The 22,918-nt window shown below is 62.2% G+C and overlaps 1 protein-coding gene across 2 annotated transcripts in view; it reads right to left on the reverse strand.

Moving 5' to 3' along the window:
* Nucleotides 1-22,918, reverse strand: part of ZC3H3 (zinc finger CCCH-type containing 3) — a 79,801-nt gene that overhangs the window by 12,875 nt on the left and 44,008 nt on the right. For both annotated transcript variants that reach the window (XM_060115804.1, XM_060115805.1), the window contains exons 5-9: nucleotides 13,921-14,108; nucleotides 8,453-8,495; nucleotides 8,217-8,378; nucleotides 8,065-8,134; nucleotides 5,992-6,123 (exon numbers count right to left, since the gene is read on the reverse strand). In XM_060115804.1, coding sequence (XP_059971787.1) covers nucleotides 5,992-6,123; nucleotides 8,065-8,134; nucleotides 8,217-8,378; nucleotides 8,453-8,495; nucleotides 13,921-14,108 — 595 coding nt within the window. The remainder of the gene's footprint in view (nucleotides 1-5,991; nucleotides 6,124-8,064; nucleotides 8,135-8,216; nucleotides 8,379-8,452; nucleotides 8,496-13,920; nucleotides 14,109-22,918) is intronic.

Consider the following 22,918-nt stretch of genomic DNA (forward strand, 5'->3'; position numbering starts at 1 on the left):
GAACTAGTGGCATATTAGAAGGATTATACCTCGTGATCCAGTGGGATTTAGTCTCAGAATGCAAAGATGGTTCAACATCCAAAAATCAATCAAAATAATTGTGACTGATCAATGTGATCAATATGTTTATTGACCAGCTTAATAGAATGTAAGGGAAAACCCCACATGATCATGTCAATTGATACAAAAAGATTTGACAGGACTCAACACCTTTTCATAATAAAAGCACCAAATAAACTAGGACTGGAAGAGAATAACCTCAAGATAATAAAGGCCCCATATGACAAGCCCTCAGCTAACAGCATACTCAACAGTGAAAGACTGAAAACTATTCTATAAGATGAAGAACAAGACAAGGATATCCCCGTTGTTCACTTTTATTCAACACAGTACTAGAAGCTCTAGCCAGAGCAATTCGGCAAAAAAAAGGAAGGAAGAAAAGAAGGGAGGGAGGGAGGGAGGGAGAGAGAAAAGACTAAAAGGCATCCAAATCAAAAGGAAGAAAATTATCTGTTAGCAGATGACAGGATCTTGTATGTAGAAAACCCTAAAGAATCCACAAAAAAATTGTTACAGTTAATAAGTGAATTCAGCAAAATTTTAGGATATAAAATGAACACACAAAAATCAACTGCAGGGGCTTCCCTGGTGGCGCAGTGGTTGAGAGTCCGCCTGCCGATGCAGGGGACACGGGTTCGTGCCCTGGTCCGGGAGGATCCCACCTGCCGCGGAGCGGCTGGGCCTGTGACCCATGGCCACTGGGCCTGCGCGTCCGGAGTCTGTGCTCCGCAACGGGAGAGGCCACAGCAGTGAGAGGCCGGCGTACCGCAAAAAAAAAAAAAAAAATCAACTGCATTACTATACATTTATAATGAATGATCTAAAAAGGAAATTAAAAAACAATCCCATTTAAATAACATCAAAAAGTATAGGGCTTCCCTGGTGGCACAGTGGTTGAGAGTCCGCCTGCCGATGCAGGGAACACGGGTTCGTGCCCCGGTCTGGGAGGATCCCACATGCCGTGGAGCGGCTGGGCCCGTGAGCCATGGCCGCTGAGCCTGCGCCTCCGGAGCCTGTGCTCCGCAACGGGAGAGGCCACAACAGTGAGAGGCCCACGTACAGCAAAAAAAAAAAAAAAAAAAAAAAAAAAAAAAAAAAAGTATAAAACACTCAGGATTTATTTATTTATTTATTTATTTATGGGTGGTTGCACTGGGTCTTCGCTGCTGCGCGTGGGCTTTCTCTAGTTGCGGCGAGCGGGGGCTACTCTTCGTTGCGGTGCACGGGTTTCTCACCGTGGTGGCAGAGAGCGGGCTCTAGGCGCTCAGGCTTCAGTAGTTGTGGCACGTGGGCTCAGTAGTTGTGGCTCGTGGGCTCTAGAGCGCAGGCTCAGTAGTTGTGACTCACGGGCTTAGTTGCTCCGCAGCATGTGGGATCTTCCCGGACCAGGGCTCGAACCCGTGTCCCCTGCATTGGCAGGTGGATTCCTAACCACTGTGCCACCAGGGAAGCCCAACACTCAGGAGTAAATTTAACCAAGGAGGCAAAAGACTTATACACTGAAAACTACAAAATACTGCTGAAAAAAATTAATGAAGGTCTAAATAAATGAAAACACATCATGCATTCATGGACTGGAAGACCTAATATTGTTAAGGTGACAATACTACCAAAAGTGATATACAGAGCTAATGCAATCCCTATTAAAATCCCAAAGGCCTTGTAAAAAAAAAAAAAAAACAGAAATAGAAAAACCCATCCAAAAATTTACATGGAATCTCAAGGAACCCCAAAGAGCCAAAACAACCTTGGCAAAGAAGAACAAAGTTTGAGGGATTCATATTTCCTGATTTCAAAACTTATTATAAAGCTATAGTAATCAAAACACAAACATATAGACCAATGTAATAGAAAAGAGAAGCCAGAAATAAACCATCTCAAGTATGGTCAATAAATTTTCAACAATGGTGTCAAGACCATTCAATGCGGAAAGGACAGTCTTTTCAACAAGCAATGCTGGGACTTCCCTGGTGGCGCAGTAGATAAGACTCCGTGCTCCCAATGCAGGGGGCCTGGGTTCGATCCCTGGTCAGGGAACTAGATCCCACATGCATGCCGCAACTAAGAGTTCGCATGCCACAACTAAGGAGCCCGCACACCACAACTAAGGAGCCCTGGTGCCGCAACTAAGGAGCTTGGCTGCTGCAATTAAGATCCGGTGCAACCCAATAAATAAATAAATGAATAAATATTAAAAAAAAAAGTGGTGCTGGGAAAACTGGATATCCATTTGCAAAAGAATGAAGTTGGGTCCTTATTTAATACCATATGCAAAAATTAACTCAAAATGGACCAAAGACCTAAACTTTAGAGCTAAAACTATAAAACTCTTATAGGGAAACACAAGGGAAAAACACGAGAGAGGGGGAACAGGAAGTCGTTACCGACTGTTTATAGAGATGCTGTGAAGAGTTTTGGAAATAGACAGTGGTGGTGTTGTACAGTATTGTAAATGTAATTAATGCCACTGAACTGTATACTCAACAAGGGCAAACGTTATGTTATATTTAGTTTACTACAATTACAAAATTAAAAATGTAATACACCAAAAACCACTGTACTGTGCACTTAAACGGGTGACAGGGCTGGCAGGTGCTGGCAAGGAAGTGACAAAATGAGACCCTCACTCATTCCTGGTGGGAGCTGGACCAGTGCAGGCGGCTATCCCTGCAGGCTGTGTCCACACTGAGACCCGCAGACGCTCATAGCAGGCTCACTCCAAACAGCCCCACTGGCCACAACCCAAGTGCCCATCCCCCGACGAGCGGAGAAACAGAAAGTGGTCTCTGCACACAGTGGAGGGCCGCTCGTGGGCTGCTCGAGACCACAGCACGACGACCCTCAAAAACACGTTCACGACAGGAGCCAGACGCTGAAGTCTGCATGGTAGGACTCCCTCGTGTGCGCTGCCCACAAAAGACAGGTTCACGCAGACGGAGGTACATTAGTGTGTCCTGGGGGTGGGGTGGGGGGCCAGCAGAGACAGGACCGACCACAGAAAGGCTTGAGGGAATGTTCTGGGGTGAGGGAAATGCTCCAGCACCGGGGGGTGGTGATGGCTGCACAACTTCGTAAACTTACTAAAACCTACTGAACCGTACACCTTTGCAACAGATGAATGGGGCGATATGTAAACCGTACCTCAATAAAGCTGGCTTTAAAAAGTGGCACCATAAATCAGAGAGGAAAGAACGGACAGCTTAGCACGTATCTGCGGGGAAAGGCTGACTACGTGGAAGAAACGAAGCGAGGTCGCACCTCACACCACAGGCTAGTGAACAGGGACAGCGGAGCCTCCCTGACACCCCAGGGCCTGCTCAAAGGGCTGTGAAGCGCTGCACTAATGTATGTACATATGTATGTATTTACTTACTTACTTACTTACTTATTTATTTATGGTTGCATTGGGTCTTTGTTGCTCCAGTGGGCTTTCTCTAGTTGCAGTGAGCGGGGGCTACCCCTCGTTGCAGTGTGCGTGCTTCCCACTGTGGTGGCCTCCCTTGCTGCGGAGCACGGGCCCTAGGTGCGTGGGCTTCAGTAGTTGCGGCATGGGGGCTCAGCAGTTGTGGCTCACGGGCTTAGTTGCTCCGCGGCAGGTGGGATCTTCCCGGACCAGGGCTCGAAAACATGTCCCCTGCATTGGCAGGCAGGTTCCTAGCCGCTGCGCCGCCAGGGAAGCCCCCTGCACTAACGTCTTAATCTTCACAACCTTCCTACGTGGTAAGCACTACCATTATCCCAATTTTACAGAAAGGAAACCGAGGCCCAGAGGGTAAACACCTTGTGCAGGGCCACGGCCGCGAGTGGACTGGGGTCTGAGCCCCATCCGGAGCCTCGCCTCCACCCCGCCTCACCGCAGCTCATAAAGCCAAACTGGAGAAGGCGCAGGAGGGGTGCATGGCCTTGAGTGGGGGCAGATCCTGGAACCAGACCCACATGGAGAAAAATGGAAGGACACTCTCATAAGAACAGGAAGGATTTCAGCCTGAGAAAGGGTACCCGGGGCAAGTTATCAGGCGGTGACAAGGAGACACTGTCTGTGACTCCAAAGACTGACATGCCGGGACAGAGAGCCTCCAGAAGGCAGGAGGAAGCAGGGGACAGGGGCGAAGGGGCCTCTCCAGCAGGCAGAGCGCCCCTGGAAGCCCGGACCCTGACACACGCAGGGGCAGGGCAAGAAGGAGGTCGAGGAGAGTATGTGAGGGAGGCACAAGGGCCGGGACACAGCCGGGCGGGGACTGTCGGTACAGAGGTGGCCGCGGATGAGACTGCATGTGAGCTGCAGCAGGAGGCGCTGGAGACGCGTGACACCCCAGCTGCAGTGAGCACCCTGACCACAAGCTGTGAACACAAGGAAGAGGAGCCAGGGTGCCGGGAGGGTCGGCCATTCCAGGGCGGGGTGCGCGTCCTGCAGTGCCAGAAGGCACCCTGGGGACCACGTGAGCAACTGGACAGCGACAGTGAGGTGCCGGTGGGAGTCGCGGAGTCTGCAATGCTAACCACTCCCGGTGGGGGCAGGCAGGGAAAGGGCACTCTCCCTCTGAGGGCAGCGCGACGGTGCTCCGAGCGCGGTGGACAGAGCAGCACGGCTGTTAGCGCCGCGCCTCACAGTGGCGTCCCCCATGGCACGCGCATTAACAGCTGCTCCGCGGACCCGACAGCGAGGGACCAAGGCGACCCCACCGCCAGCGCCAGGAGTGACGGGACTCGGGGCTCGCGCAGAAAGCTCTGCGGCGGTGACCCCGTGACATGTGGCCATTGGACCACCCGAGGTGACAGGCGTCCCACAGGAGGACGCCGTGTCCCCAAGTGTCCTGAGAGTCCGGAGGGACAAAGTGAGGAGACACCAGGGGCTGACCTCTGAGCCTCAGGCCCAGGAGCAGCGCCTGGCCCCCAAAAAGGGGAAGGAGCAGAGACCTACTCGGGGCCTGAATTATTCACAAGAAAAGGGAACGCGCCTCTTTAACAAGCCAGCGCTTTATGAAGCAAGGTTAACAATTCCACTTGATTCAGTGGAATATTATAAACTCTCTGGGGCCCATCTGAGGACTTCCACTTCAGGAGCAAGGTGACGACTCAGCACTTTTTATATTATTTAGAGAATAAAATTAACCCTCGCCGGCCCAGGCTGCTGCTTCTGCTCCCGCCGGATCCGGCCTGCTCAGCGCTTTTCCCACCTATAATTACAAGCTGCTATCCATCACGGGGCAGCCTCGCAGCCCGAAAGGGACGCAGTAAGCACTTCCACTAATAGAGGCAGACCTTAAAGACCACTTTGATATTTTCATTTAAATGGAATCTCTTACAATAATCATCCCCAGCCTCCGGGGGTCCTGCCCCCCGCCCCACCTGGGCTGCTCTGGAGCTGCCTGCTGGGCCCCGCCTCCAGGAAGGGCCGCCCTCAGGGTAACGGCTGGCTCCGCTTGGGGCCCAGACCCGGCCCAGCCCTTAGGCTTGGGGCGGGAGGAAGAGGATTCGGGGCAGGGCTGGACCGACTGCAGAGCCCGCGCAGGAAGGGAGGGGTGAGGTCCGGGGCCGGGGAGCTGGCCCCGCACTGACAGCGCTCCCCACACCCAGGGCCCAGGCCTGGTCCCCCACGGCAGACCACGGGTCCCCGAGGCAGGGCGGTCACTCACAAGTGTGTGGGGAAAGGGTGGCAGCGGGCCTTGCTGCAGCCCCTAGGCTGCTGAGGAGGCTCCCTCTCGGGGCACCGGGACCGAGGAGGCCTGTCTGGGGTCCCCCAAGGCCCGTGCGGCCTCCCCCCCAGCCCCGCAGGCCCACGGGGGCGGGCCCTCCCAGGAGCTGCGGCGCCGAGGGCTTCTCAGCTGCCGGGGGCTTTCCCACAACGGCAGCCCCGGTGCTGAGCTGAGCCCACGGGTGAGCGTGATGGGCGAGGACACACCCGCGAGCCCCCCCCACCACGCCCCTCACCTTCGCACCCAGCGGGCAGTAGCCTTTGAGGAAGTCGGTGCAGACCTCCGCCTTGCGGGACACGTAGACGTGGCTGTAGGGACAGTTGCTGTTGCTGCAGATCCCTTTCAGGAAGTAGGAGCACACGGGCATCTGCGGGGGAGGGAAGGCAGTGAGGCTGAGGGCAGGCCACTTCCCCCGAGCCCCCCTCCTCACCCCACTTCACAGGCAGGAACGCTGGGACCCCAGGGCCCCACCCAGGGCTCCACCACCAGGCATGGGCCACACACTGACTGTGGAAATAAACACAGTGCTGGCCAGCAAGAGGGGCCGCCCACCCTGAAGTCAGACCCTCAGCCTCCCCAGAAGGCGTGGTCGCCCGGGCAAAGCACGTCTGCCCTCACACGGTCCCGATGAGGATACTGAGACGGGGGACCCAGCCCAGCAGGCTGGCTCAGGCCCAGATGTGCTGTCACCTGAGTCCATCACCTGCCCCGAGCCTGCCTGGTTTCCAGGGTGTAGGGCTGGGGCGGCATGGGCCAGGAGGAGGTTGGTCTAGAAGAGCAGGGCTTGGGGGTAGGAGGGAGGCAGCGCGTGGGGGCTCTAGGTGGGGTGTCAGCCCATAGGGCCTGAAATCCAGCAGAGTTTCCAGCTGCCTGATGCGTGGACACCTGGCAGCGCCCGTGAACTGGAGACCTGACTTGGCCTGGTGAAGCCTGGCCACGGGGCTCTGCTGAGCACTGCCCGCAGGCGGGCACTGTGGAGGACTGGTGCGGGGGGCAGACTCCCAGCACCCTGGCCCGTCGGCAGGTGGGCCCAGGGGAGACCTGGTGGGGGACACAGGGTGGGCAGCCCCCTTTCTCCCTCCATGCGGGGACTGAGGCCTGAGGGCCAGCAGACGGCGGGAAGGGAGGGTGTGTGCCTCTGAAGTCGCCCATGCTGACCCCTGAAGCCGCCACTCTTCCAGGCAGCGACGACTCCTCGGTTGGGGCCCCTGGGGTGAGCCCTGCTCCTCCTGCAGGCCAGCCTCCTGGGGGGATGGAACCTTGCCAGGAGCTCACACAGCTGTCACCCTGTAGGTCTCACACCTTCCACAGGCCTGACACCTCTCGGCGGCCTCCTCCCTCTGCTGTCAGACCTGCCTGCCCTGCCCACATGGTCCCCGGGCACCCCCCCACTGCTGGCCTCTCCCGGCCGGACTCCTCACTGCACCCCACTGGACTCCCGCCTGCCTGCAGAGGACACACAGGAGCTTCAAAAAGCCACTTTTCTGGGGAGAGGCGTGGGGTCGGGGGGAACTGAATATGACTACAGCTGAGGAAGGAAGGAGAGAAAGCAGAGAAACAAAGGGTGATTTAGAGAGGAGACTATTTTTAATTGTCTTTTAACTGCAGCGCAGAAGGGAGCGGCCGGCCTGGGGCTGGCAGTGCTGCGGCGGCAGACAATTCCCTTAATGTGCGTTTTGATACAGGGCCCAAATTAGCGCTAATAAAAAGGGGTAATAAAGCCAACTCTTGCACCAAACGGAGCTCCTCTAGCTGTCAGCACCGTTATCAAGAGGAAACTGCGTTCTCATTTCAATTAACCTTGTTTGCACCCAGCACGTCCACACAAATAACAATAACATTAATTCAGGGCGCTGGTGCGGGGCTTCCCCGTTAGACAGCTCAGAGCCTGCACCGGCTTTGGAGCCGGAGCTAATGAACCCGAAACTCGACGTGAATTTCCAAATTGCTCACAGCAGAGTTTCGAAGCTCTACTAGGGAGAAAAATGCTGATTCTTCTCAAGTTCCTCAAGGGGAAAAGCTGCAGCAGCAGCAGCGCCTCCGCCTGATCCCGCCTCCCGACCCGCTGCAGCCCCCGCTCCGGGCGGCGGGCGGCCCCCCAGCCAGCACTGACCCCTGACCTCAGAGCTTCCCGCACTGTGGGCGGCCCAGCTGTGTGCCCCCCTCCGCCACGGCCCGGCCCCACACAGCTGCCACTCGCCAAGCCCAGGCACACCTGGGGGCCACCGGGCACGTGGCGGGACGGAGGGGCAGAGCCTCCAGGTCCCACCCCCGGCCCCACAGGCGCAGGGGACAGGGAACAGCTCACCTTCTCCTTGGAGACGTGGTGGGAGAAGGGGCAGGTCCCGTCCGTCTTCTTGCACGTGCCCCGAACAAACCTAGGCCAACAGGGAGGGTGTGAGGGGCGGGGAGCCCGGGGCAGCCCCCACCCCACCCACAGGGAGGCCCTGGCGGGCGCACCTGGTGCACACGGCCACCTTCTCGGGGTCGTGGATGTAGGGGCAGTGCTCGCCGCGGTTGCACCTGCCGAAGCGGTTGTAGTACATGCAGTACTCCTCCTTCCTCCGCCGCCGCCTCTGCCGCGCCTGCCGCACGATGGCCAGGCTGCGCTGCACGGCCCGGCTGGGGAGGGGGCAGACGTCCGTGAGCCCCGGGAGGGCAGGGAGCACCCCCGCCCCCAACCCCAAGGGACGTACCTGGCCAGTGAGCGGCTGCAGCTGCTGGCAGGGTCCAAGCGGCCTGTTGGGGGGAGAGGCCGGGTCACTCCAGGCCCACCGCCCCAGGCTCTGCCCTCTCCCTGCTCACCTGCCTGGCACCGGGCCCCTGGGATGCCCCACCCTCAGCTCGGGCACTGCCGCCCCTCCAGGAAACCGCTTGCCCTCCTGGGCCCCTGCCAAGCCACCTCCCAGCCCGGTGCAGGGGAGAGGCCGAGGCGAGACGGCAGAAGCAGGCGGGGACAAAGGCTCAGGGACCAGGTCTGGTGGCACAGCTCCCCGAGGCCACCCTGGTTGCTGGCCAGTGGTCTTTTTTTAAATTAATTAATTAATTTATTTTTGGCTGCGTTGGGTCTTCGTCGCTATGCATGGGCTTTCTCGAGTTGCAGCGAGCGGGGGCTACTCTTCGTAGCGGTGCGTGGGCTTCTCACTGCAGTGGCTTCTCTTGTTGCGGAGCACGGGCTCTAGGTGCGCGGGCTTCAGTAGTTGCGGCACGCGGGCTTGGTAGCTGTGGCTCGCGGGCTCTAGAGCACAGGCTCAGCAGTTGTGGCGCACGGGCTTAGTTGCTCCGCGGCATGTGGGATCTTCCCGGACCAGGGCTCGAACCCGCGTCCCCTGCGTTGGCAGGAGGATTCTTAACCACTGCACCACCAGGGAAGTCCCTGGCCAGTGGTCTTGCCTCAAGGCAAGTTGTCCCAGGAACAGTGGGTGGTGGGGCTTCCCTGCCACCTCCCTCTGCCTAGAGGAGAACCCAGGGACGCGTGACCTGAGTGGGGTCTGGGAATGCCACCTGGTTCTGCAGTAGCTAAGAATAGCTTATTTAAAGCGTCGTAAGATAAAAACAAAAAAGATGTGTATGGCCACAAATCCTGAAGTCCTCACTCCCAGGCCCTGAGGAAGCCGTGTGCCGACCGCGGCCTGTGTCGTGTGGCTGGAGGCCCTGGCGGGAACCCGCTCCACACAGTTTTGGAGGCACCTTGTAAGACACTCCCCAAAACCCCAAGGGCACAGACCAAGCAAGGCCTCTCTGAGGTCACTGACTGTGGCCTGAAGGGGAGTTGCTCACAAAGTGGTCAGTGGCGACAGGAAGGGAACAAGTGAACGCTCAGCCAGGGCAGCTGGGGTCTGGGTGGGGCTGGGTCCTGGGGGCAGGGGATGCGGGGCAGGCGGGTGGCACTGTCTTCTGCAGTGTGAGCTCAGCCTACAGAAGGGGCACCCGGGCTAACATACGGATCCCGCCTGGCTTTTTGATAGCAGGTCACTCCCCAGGACCAAGGCGGGCCGGGCAGGGTGAGAGCTGCTCAGGATGGCCACAGTTCCTCAGCACACACATGACCCTTCCCAGACCAGATCCGGTTTCCCACAGGCAGCTGTTGAAATGGATCCGGCAGCAGGAGGCACGAGTAACATCACTCAGAAATTCTAGGGACCTGAGTCCCAGGTTTAAAGAGGGACGCCCCCAAGCTGCCTGGCCCCGAGCCCCCCCACCGGAGCCGGAGCCGCGTGAGAGGCCTGGGCAGGCGGCCCTCCTGTCACCTGTAGGGCCCTCTCCCTGGCTCGCCCCAGGGTGTCCTTTCCCAGGGCCCGCTCAGCTTGGTCTCCCGAGCTCTACACCCAGTCACACCAGTGTTCTGACACTTCACTCGGCCTGTCCAAACCCAAACCCCTTTGCGCCCCACAGGCCGGACCCTCAGACGCCCTCCTCCACAGCCCACCCTCTGCTAAGCCCTGACCACTCCCTGGACGCTCTGTGAGCCCGTTCTGGGCCCGGCTGGAGCTGCCCTCTGGCCAATGTCTGCCCTCCTCTGAGCCTCAGTCTCCTCAAGTTAAAAAAGGCAGCTCCAGGGCTGGGCCGTGAGACCCCCGCGGGAGGGAAGCGCTCTGCACGGTGGCCCAGGCGGCTGAGTTACTGTGTGTGAATGGGCGAAGGGAACGCGATGACACAGAAGGGAGAGAGGGGCCTCAGAGCGTGAGGGCTGGCGGGGAGGGGTCTTAGGACGGCTCCAGGCCATACTGGAGTCTGGTTTCCAGGCCGGGGACACCCATCCTCGGGGTGGCAGTGGAGGCCAGTCCAGATGGCACGCGGTGGCCCTCCACCTGCCAGCCTGAGGGGGACAGTGCAATCTGATCACTGTCGGTGAGCGCGGCTTCCGGGGCAGTCACCCAGGCTGCCAGTGACGCTGCGGCGCCATCTGCTCCCGCCAGGGACCGCTGGCGTCATGTGCCTGCCTGTCAGACCGGCCCGCAGGCCTGGCCTCTGGTCGGGGCGGGGGGCTGGCAGGTTTACTCCTCTTTCCACTTCTGCTCTTAAAAAAATGCCAGTGCAGGGCCCGGTAGGAGTTTTTACAAGAACAGGAGGCACCTTTTCAAATTCTTTGCAGTGCTAAAAAATGCACATAAAGTAGCTGTTTGAAAAGAGGCGCTGAAAAGTTCAGCTGAAAACCCTTGGCGACCTCAGAGCAGGAGGCACTGAGCCTTCCGGAGAGCTTGCACTTCCCAGGGGTCTTCCCAACATAGACTCAGGCGGTGAGGCAGCCCCAGCCCAGGCAGCGACTCAGACTGCTCCCCCCACAACCCCACCCCGCACTACTTGCCCAGGGCTCATGGTGGCAGGTCAGCAGCAGGGAGACTGCCCACCACAGCCTACATCTGCCCCGGTCTGGGGTCTGGGGCCTGGGGCTCAGAAGAAGCCTGGGAGGCAGGCCTGCAGCCCAGGCTGAGCACGGCGGCTCTGGCAGGGGGACTCGCGGCTTCTGCTCCACTGCAGGGACCTGCTGGCTCTTGGGGCCGAGGCACAGGCCAGGCCCAGTGGAGCCCCCATCAGAGCTCCTGCCTGGGAGGACCCCCGCCAGGTTCCAGGCCAAAGCATATGGGGAGGGGTCCCAGGGTTGGGCCCTTTGGGCGGGCAGACCTTAGACATGGGAGGAAGTACTTGGGCCCGGGGTTCCAGGGAAGCAAGGTGTGCCTGCTAGAAGGCCCTGCCCCTGGGGCTCGGGAGCTGGGCAGGGCAAGGCTCTCCCCAACGAAGCCTGGGACGGATCGGGCACCCCACCCGGGGGCTGATGCTCTCCCAGAGAGGCGGGCAGCCAGGAGGAGAGGGGGTGGAGCCCCGCCCCCTCCCAAGGAGGCCGGCACTTCCTCACTGGACTCAAAGTTCTGTCGACTCCGGAGGAGAAAATTTATTTCTTTAATTATCATTCACCTAAGTGGGCTGCTGGTCCACAGGCATTCCCACAGCTGGGAGCAATCCACCTTCCTTATAGCCAAGAGTCGGCCACCCGTACAGGGGTCCAGGCAGCTGGTGCTGTGTTGGGCCGCCCTCGTGCCCCCAGGACAGGCTGCCCTGTGGTCTGTGCTCCAAACCCCACCTCCCTGCCCCGACCCTGAGGTGGGAGGGCTCCCCGTGGCCGCCAGCAGGCTAGTCAGCAGGGCGTGGGCCGCTGTGGCCTGCAGGGGCGGGTTGGCAGGGAGGAGGCCCCTGTCCTCACCTAATCGCCCAGAGGCTGGAGGGCTGGGGGGAGAGGGGCGGGGAAGGCCAGGGCGCTACCCTGCAGCCGTCCAGTGCCTGCTGCTCTGTCTGAGCGGGGAGGTGGGGTTTTGCGGAGCTCAGCACCTGGAAGGCAGCGGGCTCAGCGTGGCGTCCTCCCCGGGGAGGAGTGTCGCAGTCCCCTCCCCGGCCAGCTGCCAGCTCAGGCGGCGGGGCCGTGCCCCACAGTCCCTCACGCGGGCCCCTCCCACCTGCTCTGAGTGCACCCCGGGGTGGCCGCTGGCTCAGACCCGGGGCCCAGCGCCCAGCAGGCAGCTCGAACATGGGGCCCCGCGATGCCTGTGGGCAGGCTGAGTCCAAACCCGCTTCTCCCTCTCAGCCTCCAGGCGCCTCTCCTCCGCCTGGATGTGGACGCGAGGGATGCGAGGGGACGCCAGGAGCCCAGGTGGCAGGTGCAGCCCCGTCCCACAGGCCCACCGGCCCATTTCGGATCAGGCTCACGTGCAGCCCAGGGTCCCGGAGAGGGCCAGGATGGCCCCAAACCACAACCTGTCCAGCCCAAGGGAGCACAGCAGGGAGGGGAGCCGGGGTCCTGCCTGCTGGGCCAGTCGTGGGCTGGGGCGGGGGGGCTCGGGCATAGCCGGGGCCAGAGGTCGGGCCCACGGAGAGGCTTGGTCCCTCGGGCCGCCAGATGGCCACTCCGCCGAGCAGCCGCTGCAAGCCCTGTGGGTTTGTCGGGATGCCCGGGCACCCACGGCCCTGTCCAGCCCACCAGCAGGCCTGGCTGCGGCAGCCCTGTGAGGGGCCCGGCTCAAGGGAAGCAGCAGGCTGGAAGCGGCCATGGACAGAGGAGTGGTCTGAGGTCCCTGCCCTCTGAGATGCCCACAGCTGCGTGTGGGTCCCACAGGCCACGAGCACACGTGCTACAGGCCCGCTGAGCTCTGGTGTCAGAAGCAATCGGGGTGGGACCGCAGATCTACCTGCCTTGGCCTCAGGGCATCCCCTGACCCAAGGCAGCAGCCCCTCTGGGCTGAGTCTCACCAAGGCCCCCGGGGAGGCCCGGCCAGGGCTCTGCCCCTGCTCCTCCACCATCAAGCTCTCGAGGTCAAGGCAGAGGCCCTGAGAGGTCACACAGCCCAACCCCTCAAGGTGGGAAACAGGCACAGGCGGGGGGACAGTGCCTGTCCTGGGGAGCCCGGGGCACCTGGCCTGGAATTAGGCAGCCAGGCACCCCAGGGCAACAGACAGAGGCCCTGGGAGAAGAGAGGCAGGGCTTCCAGGAGGGGCCCTCCGGCTGCCACCCACGCGCCGCCTCCTCCCTGGCCCAGGCCTCTTCTCCCTCCTGCCCCTTTGGGCGGGTCGGGCTGGGGGCTGGGGTAGCTGGGCCTGTGCAATCCCCAGACCACCTGCAACCTCTCCCCGTTTTTTTCCCTTTTCGACAGCAAAGGAAAAGAGTAAAATTGGACTGAAACCAAAATATTTTTCTAGTTAATGTGCACAATAAGCAAATCCAAAGCATCTCCTTCTCCGCGGCCTGTTTCCCAGGCCGCGGGGGCGCATGTGGTGGTGACGGCCTCCAGGCACGGCGGGGAGGCCTTGCCAAAGCGATTAGGCACTGCAGCCTCAGGTGCTCCCTCGCCCAGGCCGCGCGTACCATACCTGGCTCATCTCCTTTGTCCAGGAGCAAAACACAGAAAATCAGAGGCGGCTTAGCCAAGCAAGAGGCAGGTGCACCCAAGCCATCCCTGGGGGGCCTCCCCATCGTGGCCGCTGCCAGCCTCGTGAGGGGCAATTCCTGAGGCTCTTCGAGCAGGAGTGAAATGGCCCTGGGGCTGGGGCGCTGTCTGGGAAGCCCTCCCTCGGCCCCGGCCGGCTCCGGGAGAGCCCCAGGCCTGGGGCCTCAGACGGGTGGCCAGCCTGGAGCAACGGCGCACGCGCAGCCCTCAACCGCCAGGAGCCTCACCTGCGCGCAGGAGGGACCTGCTGCCCCCGTCGCCGCCGGGCCGGCCATAGGTCTTGGAGAGCTTGTTGGCCGACACCTTGTAGAGGACGCCTCCGATGCAACGGTAGCCTTTGTTCCGCCACCGAGGGGAGCCGGGCTGGGCTTTCCCACCCGCTGCTGCAGTACGCAGGCCGTTCAGCACCAAGGACCTGCAAGGACAGGGAACGCCTGTCAGCCCAGCCCCAGGGCCCGCGGTCGGGAAACCTCCGTCCCCCGCCCTCCACTGGCACGGGAGGGGGCACCCTCAACCCCACCAACCAGGCTGGGACTGAGCCTCCCCCTCCGACACGCGCACCCCTGCGACACGGCTTCGAGGGGGCTCCTTTGTGCCCTCAGCGCTTGCACTAAGGTGGCCCTGAGGGTCTACTCCAAGGCCTGTGGCCATCACCACTGCCCGGGAACACCTCCTGGACGCTGCCCCAGTGGTACCACCCCGGCTTTGGGAAGGCCGTGCTGTGGGGTCAGCAAGCTCCACTGCCCGCCCTCCCTGCCTCTCCTTCCACTGCACGGAGGGCCCTGCGCGGAGACTGGGAGGGGACAGGCTCACAGACCCCGCTCCCGCCGGCAAGCTGTGTCGGGGGAAAGACGGAATTCTCCTCGAGGTCAAAGGCTGGCAGAGGGCTGAGCCGCCTGTCCTGGGGTTAGCAGACGCCCAGGCCAGCCCAAGGGCAGACGGGTTGGGAGAAGTCCCCCGACAGACACACAGCGGGCAGCGGCCACACACCCCCCGACTCAGGTCCCACAGATGGTGGGCCTGCAGCTGCCCTGGTGGACCTGCTCCCCGAGCTGCCACAAGGGCTCCAAGGCCCTCCCGCTGCCCAGGGCCTCAGGGCTCCAGAAGGACTTGGCCTTGGCCCTCGGTGGTTTGTTTCAGCAGGAATCTGTTTATGCAAATTGAGCTTAATTCCCTATGAGCTCAGATTCTGCTCATCCCGCTGTCACCGCCCAGTGTACGTTCGGGTCCCCCTGGCAAACCTGGGCAAGGGAGCACCAGCTGTCGCATGAGCATCACCTCTACCCGAAGATGGCCCCCAAGCAGCAGGAGGGCAGGGTGTGAGGAGGGTGGCCCTACTGCAGGCAGTGCCACCAGCAGCAGCTTGGGGCCCAGCAGAGGAGCCAGCTGCAGTCAGGGCCCGTCCTGGGGCACACGTGGCACCCTCCCCCCCCGGGTTCTCCGAAGTGCTCCCGCTGAGGCCCCCACGCCCCGCAGCCCCTTCCCCTGGGAGCATATGAACCCCAACTCCACCTGGGCAGCAGCACACCCTTTCCTGGCTCCCTAGGGCCAGGGAGGGGGCCCAGACCTGGGTCTGAAGTGCAGACGGGACACGGCAGGCCTCCGGGCACCCTAGCAGGCAAGCTGGTCCACCCCTAGGCCCCTGTCTCTCCATCTGCGAGTTGGGGGTCGTTCTAACCAGCCAAGTGAGCCGGGCGCTGGGGACCTGAAGCAGCAGCGTCAGGCGGGAAGCCGAGGAGGCCCGCCAGAAAGCGCGTAACCCAGTTTCCCTTAATTAAAACTTAAGTTCACAAACACCAATCTTGGAGCAAAGGACTCCTGCCAAGGGTCCTCGGCAGCCCGGCTCACACTGGCCGTGCCGACAGGCTCCAGCTGCCCTCTCACGGGGCATGTGGGCATCCTCTGGGGGAGGAGCCAGATCTCCAGGCTCTCCCGGACCTTGGGACCGCAGATCTACCCGCCTTGGCCTCAGGGCATCTGCATGTCCAGTGGGCACCTGCCCTGTCCCCTGCGCTCACACCAAGGCCAGGTGGAGATGTGAGGAGGGGCAGGGCTGGCTGGGGTCTCCTCCCCTCACCGCAGAGCGCTGTCGGCCTTGGGAGCCCGGGACCCTCTGCAGGAGCTGTGGCTGCTGTCCGAAAGGCACAGCTTGGCCTGAGTCCTGATCCCCAAGGCTGAGAGCAGAGCCCAGGCCAGTGGTCACCACAGCTCACTTAGCCCGAGGCTGAGAGGCCCCCGACAGCCCCGGCCCCCAGCACTGCACTGTCCCGAGCCCTCAGAGGTCTCCCCGCCCACAAAGCAGCTGCCCTTTCATCTGCCAGCCCCGGGCCAGGGGCAGCGTCGGGGTCCCCCCATCTGTGCACCCAGGGTCGCCCCCCAGAGCGCCGGCTGCTCGTGGCACTCAGGCCCTCACCGTGGGGTGGCTGCTCAGGGACAGCCCCCAGCCTCCCGCACAGGCTGTGCGTCGCAATCGTGGGACTGCGCTCGCTGGGAACAAAGACGCGCTCAGCCGCCCCTCCCCTTACCAGGGGCGCCCCCTCTCCCACCTGCCTCTCCCTCCGCCCACGGCGCTGGCCCCCGTCAAACGTGAGAGACGGTGGAGAAGAAGGGAGTCAGGCCCTTCGAGGGGTGAGGAAGCTCCCCACCTGTGGGCATGCGCTCCTGGCTGAGGCTGGACAGGGACAGACCACCGCCCCCCGAGGCAGCCACGCAGGCGACGCCGTGGGGTTCAAGCAGCACGTGGCAGCCCAAGGAAGGGGAGGCCCCGCCCAGGCAGGTCCTGGGGTCGGAAGGAACTGGAAGCTTCAGGGCAGAGCGTGTGCCGGCCCCCTCAGGCGGCCCCCCACGAGGGCCTGCGTCCCACAGCTCTGCGTACGGAGAAGTCTCAGTCTGGGGCTGTTGCTGGCCACCCGCCGCCCCCAGGAGAAGAAGTGGCCCCGTTAGTCACTGTCTTCCGCGATTTGCTCTTACAGCTAAAATGCCCGTCTCAGGTGACATTTCTTTCTCAGGACAACGTTGATTCTTCTTATGGATGAACACGACCAACCGATCCATCCCCCTTCCGACCCGAAAAGCCATGCCCCTGGGCTCTGGTGCAGTGACGGGGCGACCGTGGGCCTCTGGGAGGAGTGGAGGCGCAGCAGGCCTCCTGCTCCGAGGCCCCGGCTCTGTGCTCACAGTCTGTGCTCACACCTGGGCCCGAGGACCCCGCGTGCCCGGGCGCAGGGCTGCAGCGCGAGAACAGCCCTGGAGCCACAGCTCCCAGGGGCACCCCAGGAGCCTGGGAGCCAAGCTGGGAGAAGCTGCATTCCCAGATGGTGCCCTGGGGCTGCCTGGGGGAGGTGGATGCACCCAGAGAGCTCGGGGAGGGCTGGCGAGGGCCCCCCGCCCACGGAAACCGGCCTGGCCCGCCGTCTCGCAGAGCCGCCTCCGCCCTTCCCTCTCCCGCTGGTCCCGCTGGCTTGGGACCTGTGGCCCGGCAGGTGCCGGGCAGGCGGGGGCTGGAACAGTGGGCTGGGGGGCGCCCCCGCCCCAAACGCCTTGTAGCTTTTCATTGCTGTGGGTGTCACAGCACTCCAGTAAATTGTTACCCTAATGGAGAGGACAGCCTTTGGAAACGAACTGTACTGAGAAGAGGGGATAAAATTAACGAGATAATAGCAGGGCCAAGGACCCAGAACACGCGCCTGCCCTCGCAGCGAGGGCCTGTAAGTCCTTTTCTACAACAGGAGCCTCAGCTCTAAAGGCTTCTCCCATCCGTCCGGCAGGCCCATGCCGCCAGGAAATTTCATTAACGCTGGAAAATAGGAAAGGTATTAAGCGTGGATAATGAAGGCCAGGGAGGGAACCGTGCCTTAAGATAGTCCTCTTTCTCGCCTTTGTAATGGGAGGCATGAACTTTCCCTTCAAATCCATTTCTAATCCATTTGAAATACTACAGCAAATTATCTTTCCTTCAGCCCGAAAGCGGCCAGCCAATTTACTCCGAATGGCAGTGACAATGCCCCAGGATTTATCACCATAACCTTGACTACTCTGGGGTGAGGGCTGGGCCTCCCCTCGGCCCCCTGGGGGCCACGAAGGACAGGTGGGGGGGAGATAACGTTTTAAATGAAAAGCGGCAGTAACGGGGAGAAAGACACACATGCCACAAAAGTAGGTTTAAAAAGAAAAGCGGTCCGCGTGTCCGCTGCCTAGGGAGCAGCTAGAAACTTCTAGGCCCAAGGCCATCCAGGAACTCCAAGGGGCTCTGCCCTCTGAGGCCCTTCTCACATGCTGTACCCGGGAAGTGAGTAGAAAGTGCCAGGGAAAAGGGACCCCGAGAGACGGGGCGTCAGGGTCTGGGTAACACAGGAGAGCTCTCCCCAAGGAGCCAGGATGAGTGTGACACAACCTCGGCTCGGCCTGCGGGGCGCACTGCCAGCAGTGGCCGAGTGCCCAGCCTGCCAGGGCTCCCCCACTCCCCAGTGGTTTCAAAGGCTGGCCCTGGACACCCAGGCTCCCTGCACGCTCCCTGGCCGCTGCCCAAGCAGGTCTGTGCAGCCCCCAGCACCGTGCGCAGGGCGCCCCCGCTGCGGGTCTGCTTCTCGGGCTGCATGGCCGAGACGGGCCCACCCCGGGCACCCTCAGCTAAGCGGCCCGGCAGCCTGGGGCACAGGATGCGTGCAGGGAGTGGACAGGCAGACCAGCGCCTGACCAGCACGCACCTCGCCTGCCCCAGCGCACCCGAGAGCCTGGGCCGAGGACAGGCAGCCTGCCAGGCCACGTCACCTCAAGGCCCCCAGAGTGGCTCCTCTGAACGGAGGGCACGATCAGGTGCAGGGAGCCGGCCTGGCCCTGGAGACTCTGGAAGCAGCCCCAGCCTCCAGGACACCCTGGGCAGGGCGAGCCTCACCCTGGAGCTGCACCCGGGTGCCCGGGCCTCCTTGCCAGGTCCACTGGCCCTTAAACTGACACTGCCTCAGGCCGCCAGCACAGCCCCGCGGGCTCCTCCTCGGCTGTCACTGCTCAGGCAGGACGGCAGGACCACACTGGAGCTGAAGGGGCCCCGCTCTGGCGTATCCACTCCTGAGGGCTCCAGCCTCTCAGCACCCAGTCCTAAGGCAGCCTGGCACAGGCCACGTGGACCCAGAGAGGGTGGGACAGAGCCCGCTGGGGACGGGGCCGGGCCCAGGGAGCCCACGCCTGGACGAGAAGCTGCTGGCGGAACTAAAGGCTCTGTTCCCACAGGAAGGCCCCTCAGGCACAGAGGCGTTTTGCTGGCACCTTCTTCCCAGTCCCCACAGTCTGCTCCCCTCCTCCACACGCCCCGCCCCGCCCCGCCCCGGGATGTGGACGCAGCCCAGACCTCTGTCACTGTTACCGAGGAAGCGGCCCTCTAGCCCCAGAGGCAGTCTGGGGTCCTGCCCTCATACACGGCTCCCTGGTGGGGTCCCCGTCCCATCAGTTGGTTTGAAAGCTGCACGTCTGCTCGAGCTCCCCGCGCTCCACCTGCCCCCCTGCAGGCGGGTCTCTCGGGGCCCTCAATGGCCCCTGCTTCCTGGAGGGCACTGCGACCCGCCTCGAGCCAGGCCTGTGCACGTGCCGTCCCTCTGCCTGTCACACGGGTCTGCCCGGAGACCAAGCTCAGACGTCAGGTCCCTGGGAAGCCTCCCCCAAACCCCGATGGCACACGGCCGTGTCCCACCTGGGAGCGAGCACCACGGGGCGGGGGCCGTGCCGGCGAGCAGGGGCTCCAGTGACCCGTGCTGGGTGAACGCACACCAGGAGGGAGGCTAGGGGGCCACCCGGGTCCCGCACACCGGGGTGCCGAGGTGTGAGGGGAGACGCGCAGACAGGAGACCTCGGTGGGCGGGAGACGGGACACGTGGGGCACTTACACCAGGAGAGGCCCCTGGGCTCAGCTGGAGGGACCGAGGCCGGGGTTGGGCAGCGGAGGGCCGGGAGGCGGGCAGGCTGGCCGGGAGCAGAGAAAACAAGTGGGGAAGCACTTTTCAGGAAATGGAGCGGCTTCCACGCAGCTCCAGGCAAGCGGGGAGTGCGCCGTCAGCAGAAGGGGCGTCCGGGGAGGCGGCTGCGCGGCGAATCCCAAGTAGGTCAGGCTCAGCCGCTGCCGCCACCGTGACGGCTGCAAACTGCTTAAGCGGGCTTTCCACGGAAACGCTGACAGCCTGGCTCCCCGCCACAGGCTGTGCCCTCCCAGCTGAGGCCTCACTCGGGGTCCCGGCCGTCGTGCAGGGCATCCTGTCGCGCAGGTGCTGACAGAACGTTCTGGGTTCCGGGGGCGGGGGACAGAGGCCCTTGGGGGCTAGGGTCCAGGAGGGGTGGCAGGGCGGGCTCCCGGGAGCCAGGGACTCAGCGGACGGACGGACGGACGGACGGACGGTGCAGGCCTCGGGGTGACTGGGGCCGCCCGGCCTCCTAGGACCCCTCCTCCCGGCGCATGACGTGCTCCTCCCACGTGAGGTCCCGGCCACCCTGGGGCAGGGGCGAGGTGACGGCTCGCTTCCCAGGACACACCTGCTCGCAGTGGATGCGGGGCTACGGTCCGGGTGGGAGCTGAGGCCTGAGGGCCCTGGTGGGTTGCAACAAGGACAGGACAGCCCTGGAGAGGGCCGGCCAGCCCAGGGCACAGGCTGAGCCCTTGAGGGTGGAACTGCGGGGGCGGGGGGTGCAGGCAGGGGGCTGGTTCCCACGGGCCCCCCTGACCCAGCAGGACACCTAGGCGTCGTCTCTGAGGGTGCTGCTCCTTCCCAAGGGACCCCTGCCCCATCTCCCCCCGGTAACGAAGAGAAATGATTCGGGACGCCCCTGGCCAGCCGGCATCTGGTGGGCAACAGTAATCGTGCTGCCCGCAGTATAAGCGCCAGGGCTGCATGATGGGGGGCTGGGTTGTTTTATGTGCTCACATCTATTCAATTGGTATTTCGATCAATGCGTGCATTACAAGCTTTCCTTTTAAGAGCCTAATAAACAACAAAATAGAAAGTAAAATTCTCCATAAAATGACACTTTTAAAAATCCATTTCAGCTGAAGCTATTGGTGTTTTGTATGTTAGCTGCAAAAAACAGGTTATTATTGGGCCTTAATGGCCCCACTCCAGAGGGCAGAGTTCAGCTCGCTGGGCTGAGGGGCTGGGGGAGCCCAGGATCAGGCAGCCAAATGGCTGGTGTAGCCCAGGGTGGGACCTCGGTCCTCTGCACCCAAGGGTCGCCCTCCATGCTGGGCTGTCGCCCAGGGCTCCCCTGGCCCCTGACTGCTGGTGAGGGGCAGGGCGGGCCCTTCCTCTGCTCCCTCGGCCCCTCCCACGTCGCTCTCTCTTGCCCACCAACTCCCCCCGCGCCCCCCCAGCTCACCGTGCCCGTGAAGTCCAGCCCACCCATCCCAGCCCTCTCCCGCAGGGCTGCATCGGGGAGGGGCTCCACGTGGGCAACAGACGAGGGAAGGCTGCTCAGGCAGTAGAGCGCCAGCCCCAGGTTCTCTGGCTCTGGCTCCCAGAGGACACCCCTGAAGGAGCCCTGTGCCAGTCGCCTGGCTCGTCCGGTTCCCCAGCCCTTGCAACCCGAGGACGCCCCCGGGCACCATCCGCGATGCCCAGGCTTCAGGTCCAGACCAGCCTGCACCACCTCTCCACGTCCCACCCCGAGCCAAGACCTCAGACTCTGCCCCCACCAAGCCCCGAGGGCGCTTCCTCCAGCTCCCTCCTCAAAGCTGGGCCAGCGCGTCAGCCCCTGCTGCCCACACTCCATCCTCAGAGCAACCCCTCCTCCGTGCCCTAGTGTCCATGGCTCTGACCCCCATCACCAGGGACGCGGGGACCAGCCCAGAGAGCGCCCCCACGCAGCCCTGGTGGCGGGACGGGCCAAGGCCCCAGTGAAAAGCCAGGCCACCTAACCTCTGGCAGCAGAGGGCTCGCGCTCCTCGGCCAGGCCTCCCATCACCTACCTGCCCGGCGGCCCACCTCGGGGCCTCTGCCCTCGCACTGCCCCGCAGCCCTGCTGGCTGGCGCTCGGCGCACTCCACCTTGCAGCCGGCCCTTCTCGGGACGCGGCTCGCAGCCCCTAGCTCGCAGGGCGCCACGTGGCCTACTGCTCAGGGTTAGAGGGCCCTGGCCACCTGCACCCCTCCCCGTCTCTCCAGCTCCCCTCCAGCCCCAGGGCTCAGGGTTGCCATCTGCTTGGCAGGCACCTCTCTGAACCCCCGCTGCACCTCCGGCTCTCACACCAGTCGCCCGTGTCCCTCTGGTGACCCCCTAGGACATTCACGCTTGCGTGAATGTCACGAAGGGGCCCCAGCACCTGGATGTGGCCGAGCTGAGAGACACTGAAGGGCATCCCGAGCGGGAGCGTGTGACACGACCAGACCCCCAAATGCTGTAAGCCCCGGGCCTCAGGGACCCGCATGTCACCGCTACGTAGAGACTCAGGAAGATAGGAGATGGGGGGCAGGTGCCCCTCCCCCACAGTCCCCAGTGGGGCGGCTCCTCCTAGAGTCACACGTGAGCACAGCCTGGCTCCCCAGGAAAGGGGGGGGTGGCCGCGCAGACGCGGGATCCACACAACTCCAGGGAAAGGCCCACGAGCTCAACAGCAAAAGCTCCTGAGAGGCAGAGGGTGAGCAGGCAGCTAGCTGCAAAGCGAACACACGCCCGTCAAAGCCTCCAAGACACCAGCAGGACCGGCTGGGACCACAAAAAAAAGCAAAACAAAACACTAAAGGCGATACCTTGGCAGGTGTGCCCAGACAGGCAAAACCCACGCAACACGGTTTCTGCAGCACCGAGATGAGGCGAGACCTGCACAGAGGGCAGAACGAGCAGCTTAAATGCAGGTGGGTTTGGAGGCTGGCTGGCTGGGGAGGCTGAGAAACTGAGCCAGTGTTGCTGCGGTTCGCCTGAAGAATACGGAGGCCAGACACACAGGTGGGTGGTGAGGACGGACAGCCCAGCAAGAGCACAGTCTCTGGCTCTGCATGTTGGTGGGGAGAGGGGCTCGTCTCAGCAAACGTTTCTGTGAGGAGACAAAGAAACCTTGACCCCCCACCTCAGATGGCGAGTAAAAGTTAACTCACGAAGGATCGTAGGCTGAATATAAATGCTAAAATAGCCAAGCTTCTAGAAGAAAGCGTGACCTTGGGGTAGGCAACTATTTCTTCAACACGACATAAAGAGCACTACTCGTAAAAGAAGACTGATAAATTAGACAGCATTGAAAGGCAAGCCCCAC

The sequence above is a fragment of the Mesoplodon densirostris genome, chromosome 13 (assembly GCF_025265405.1).
Source record: "Mesoplodon densirostris isolate mMesDen1 chromosome 13, mMesDen1 primary haplotype, whole genome shotgun sequence".
NCBI lineage: Eukaryota > Metazoa > Chordata > Mammalia > Artiodactyla > Ziphiidae > Mesoplodon > Mesoplodon densirostris.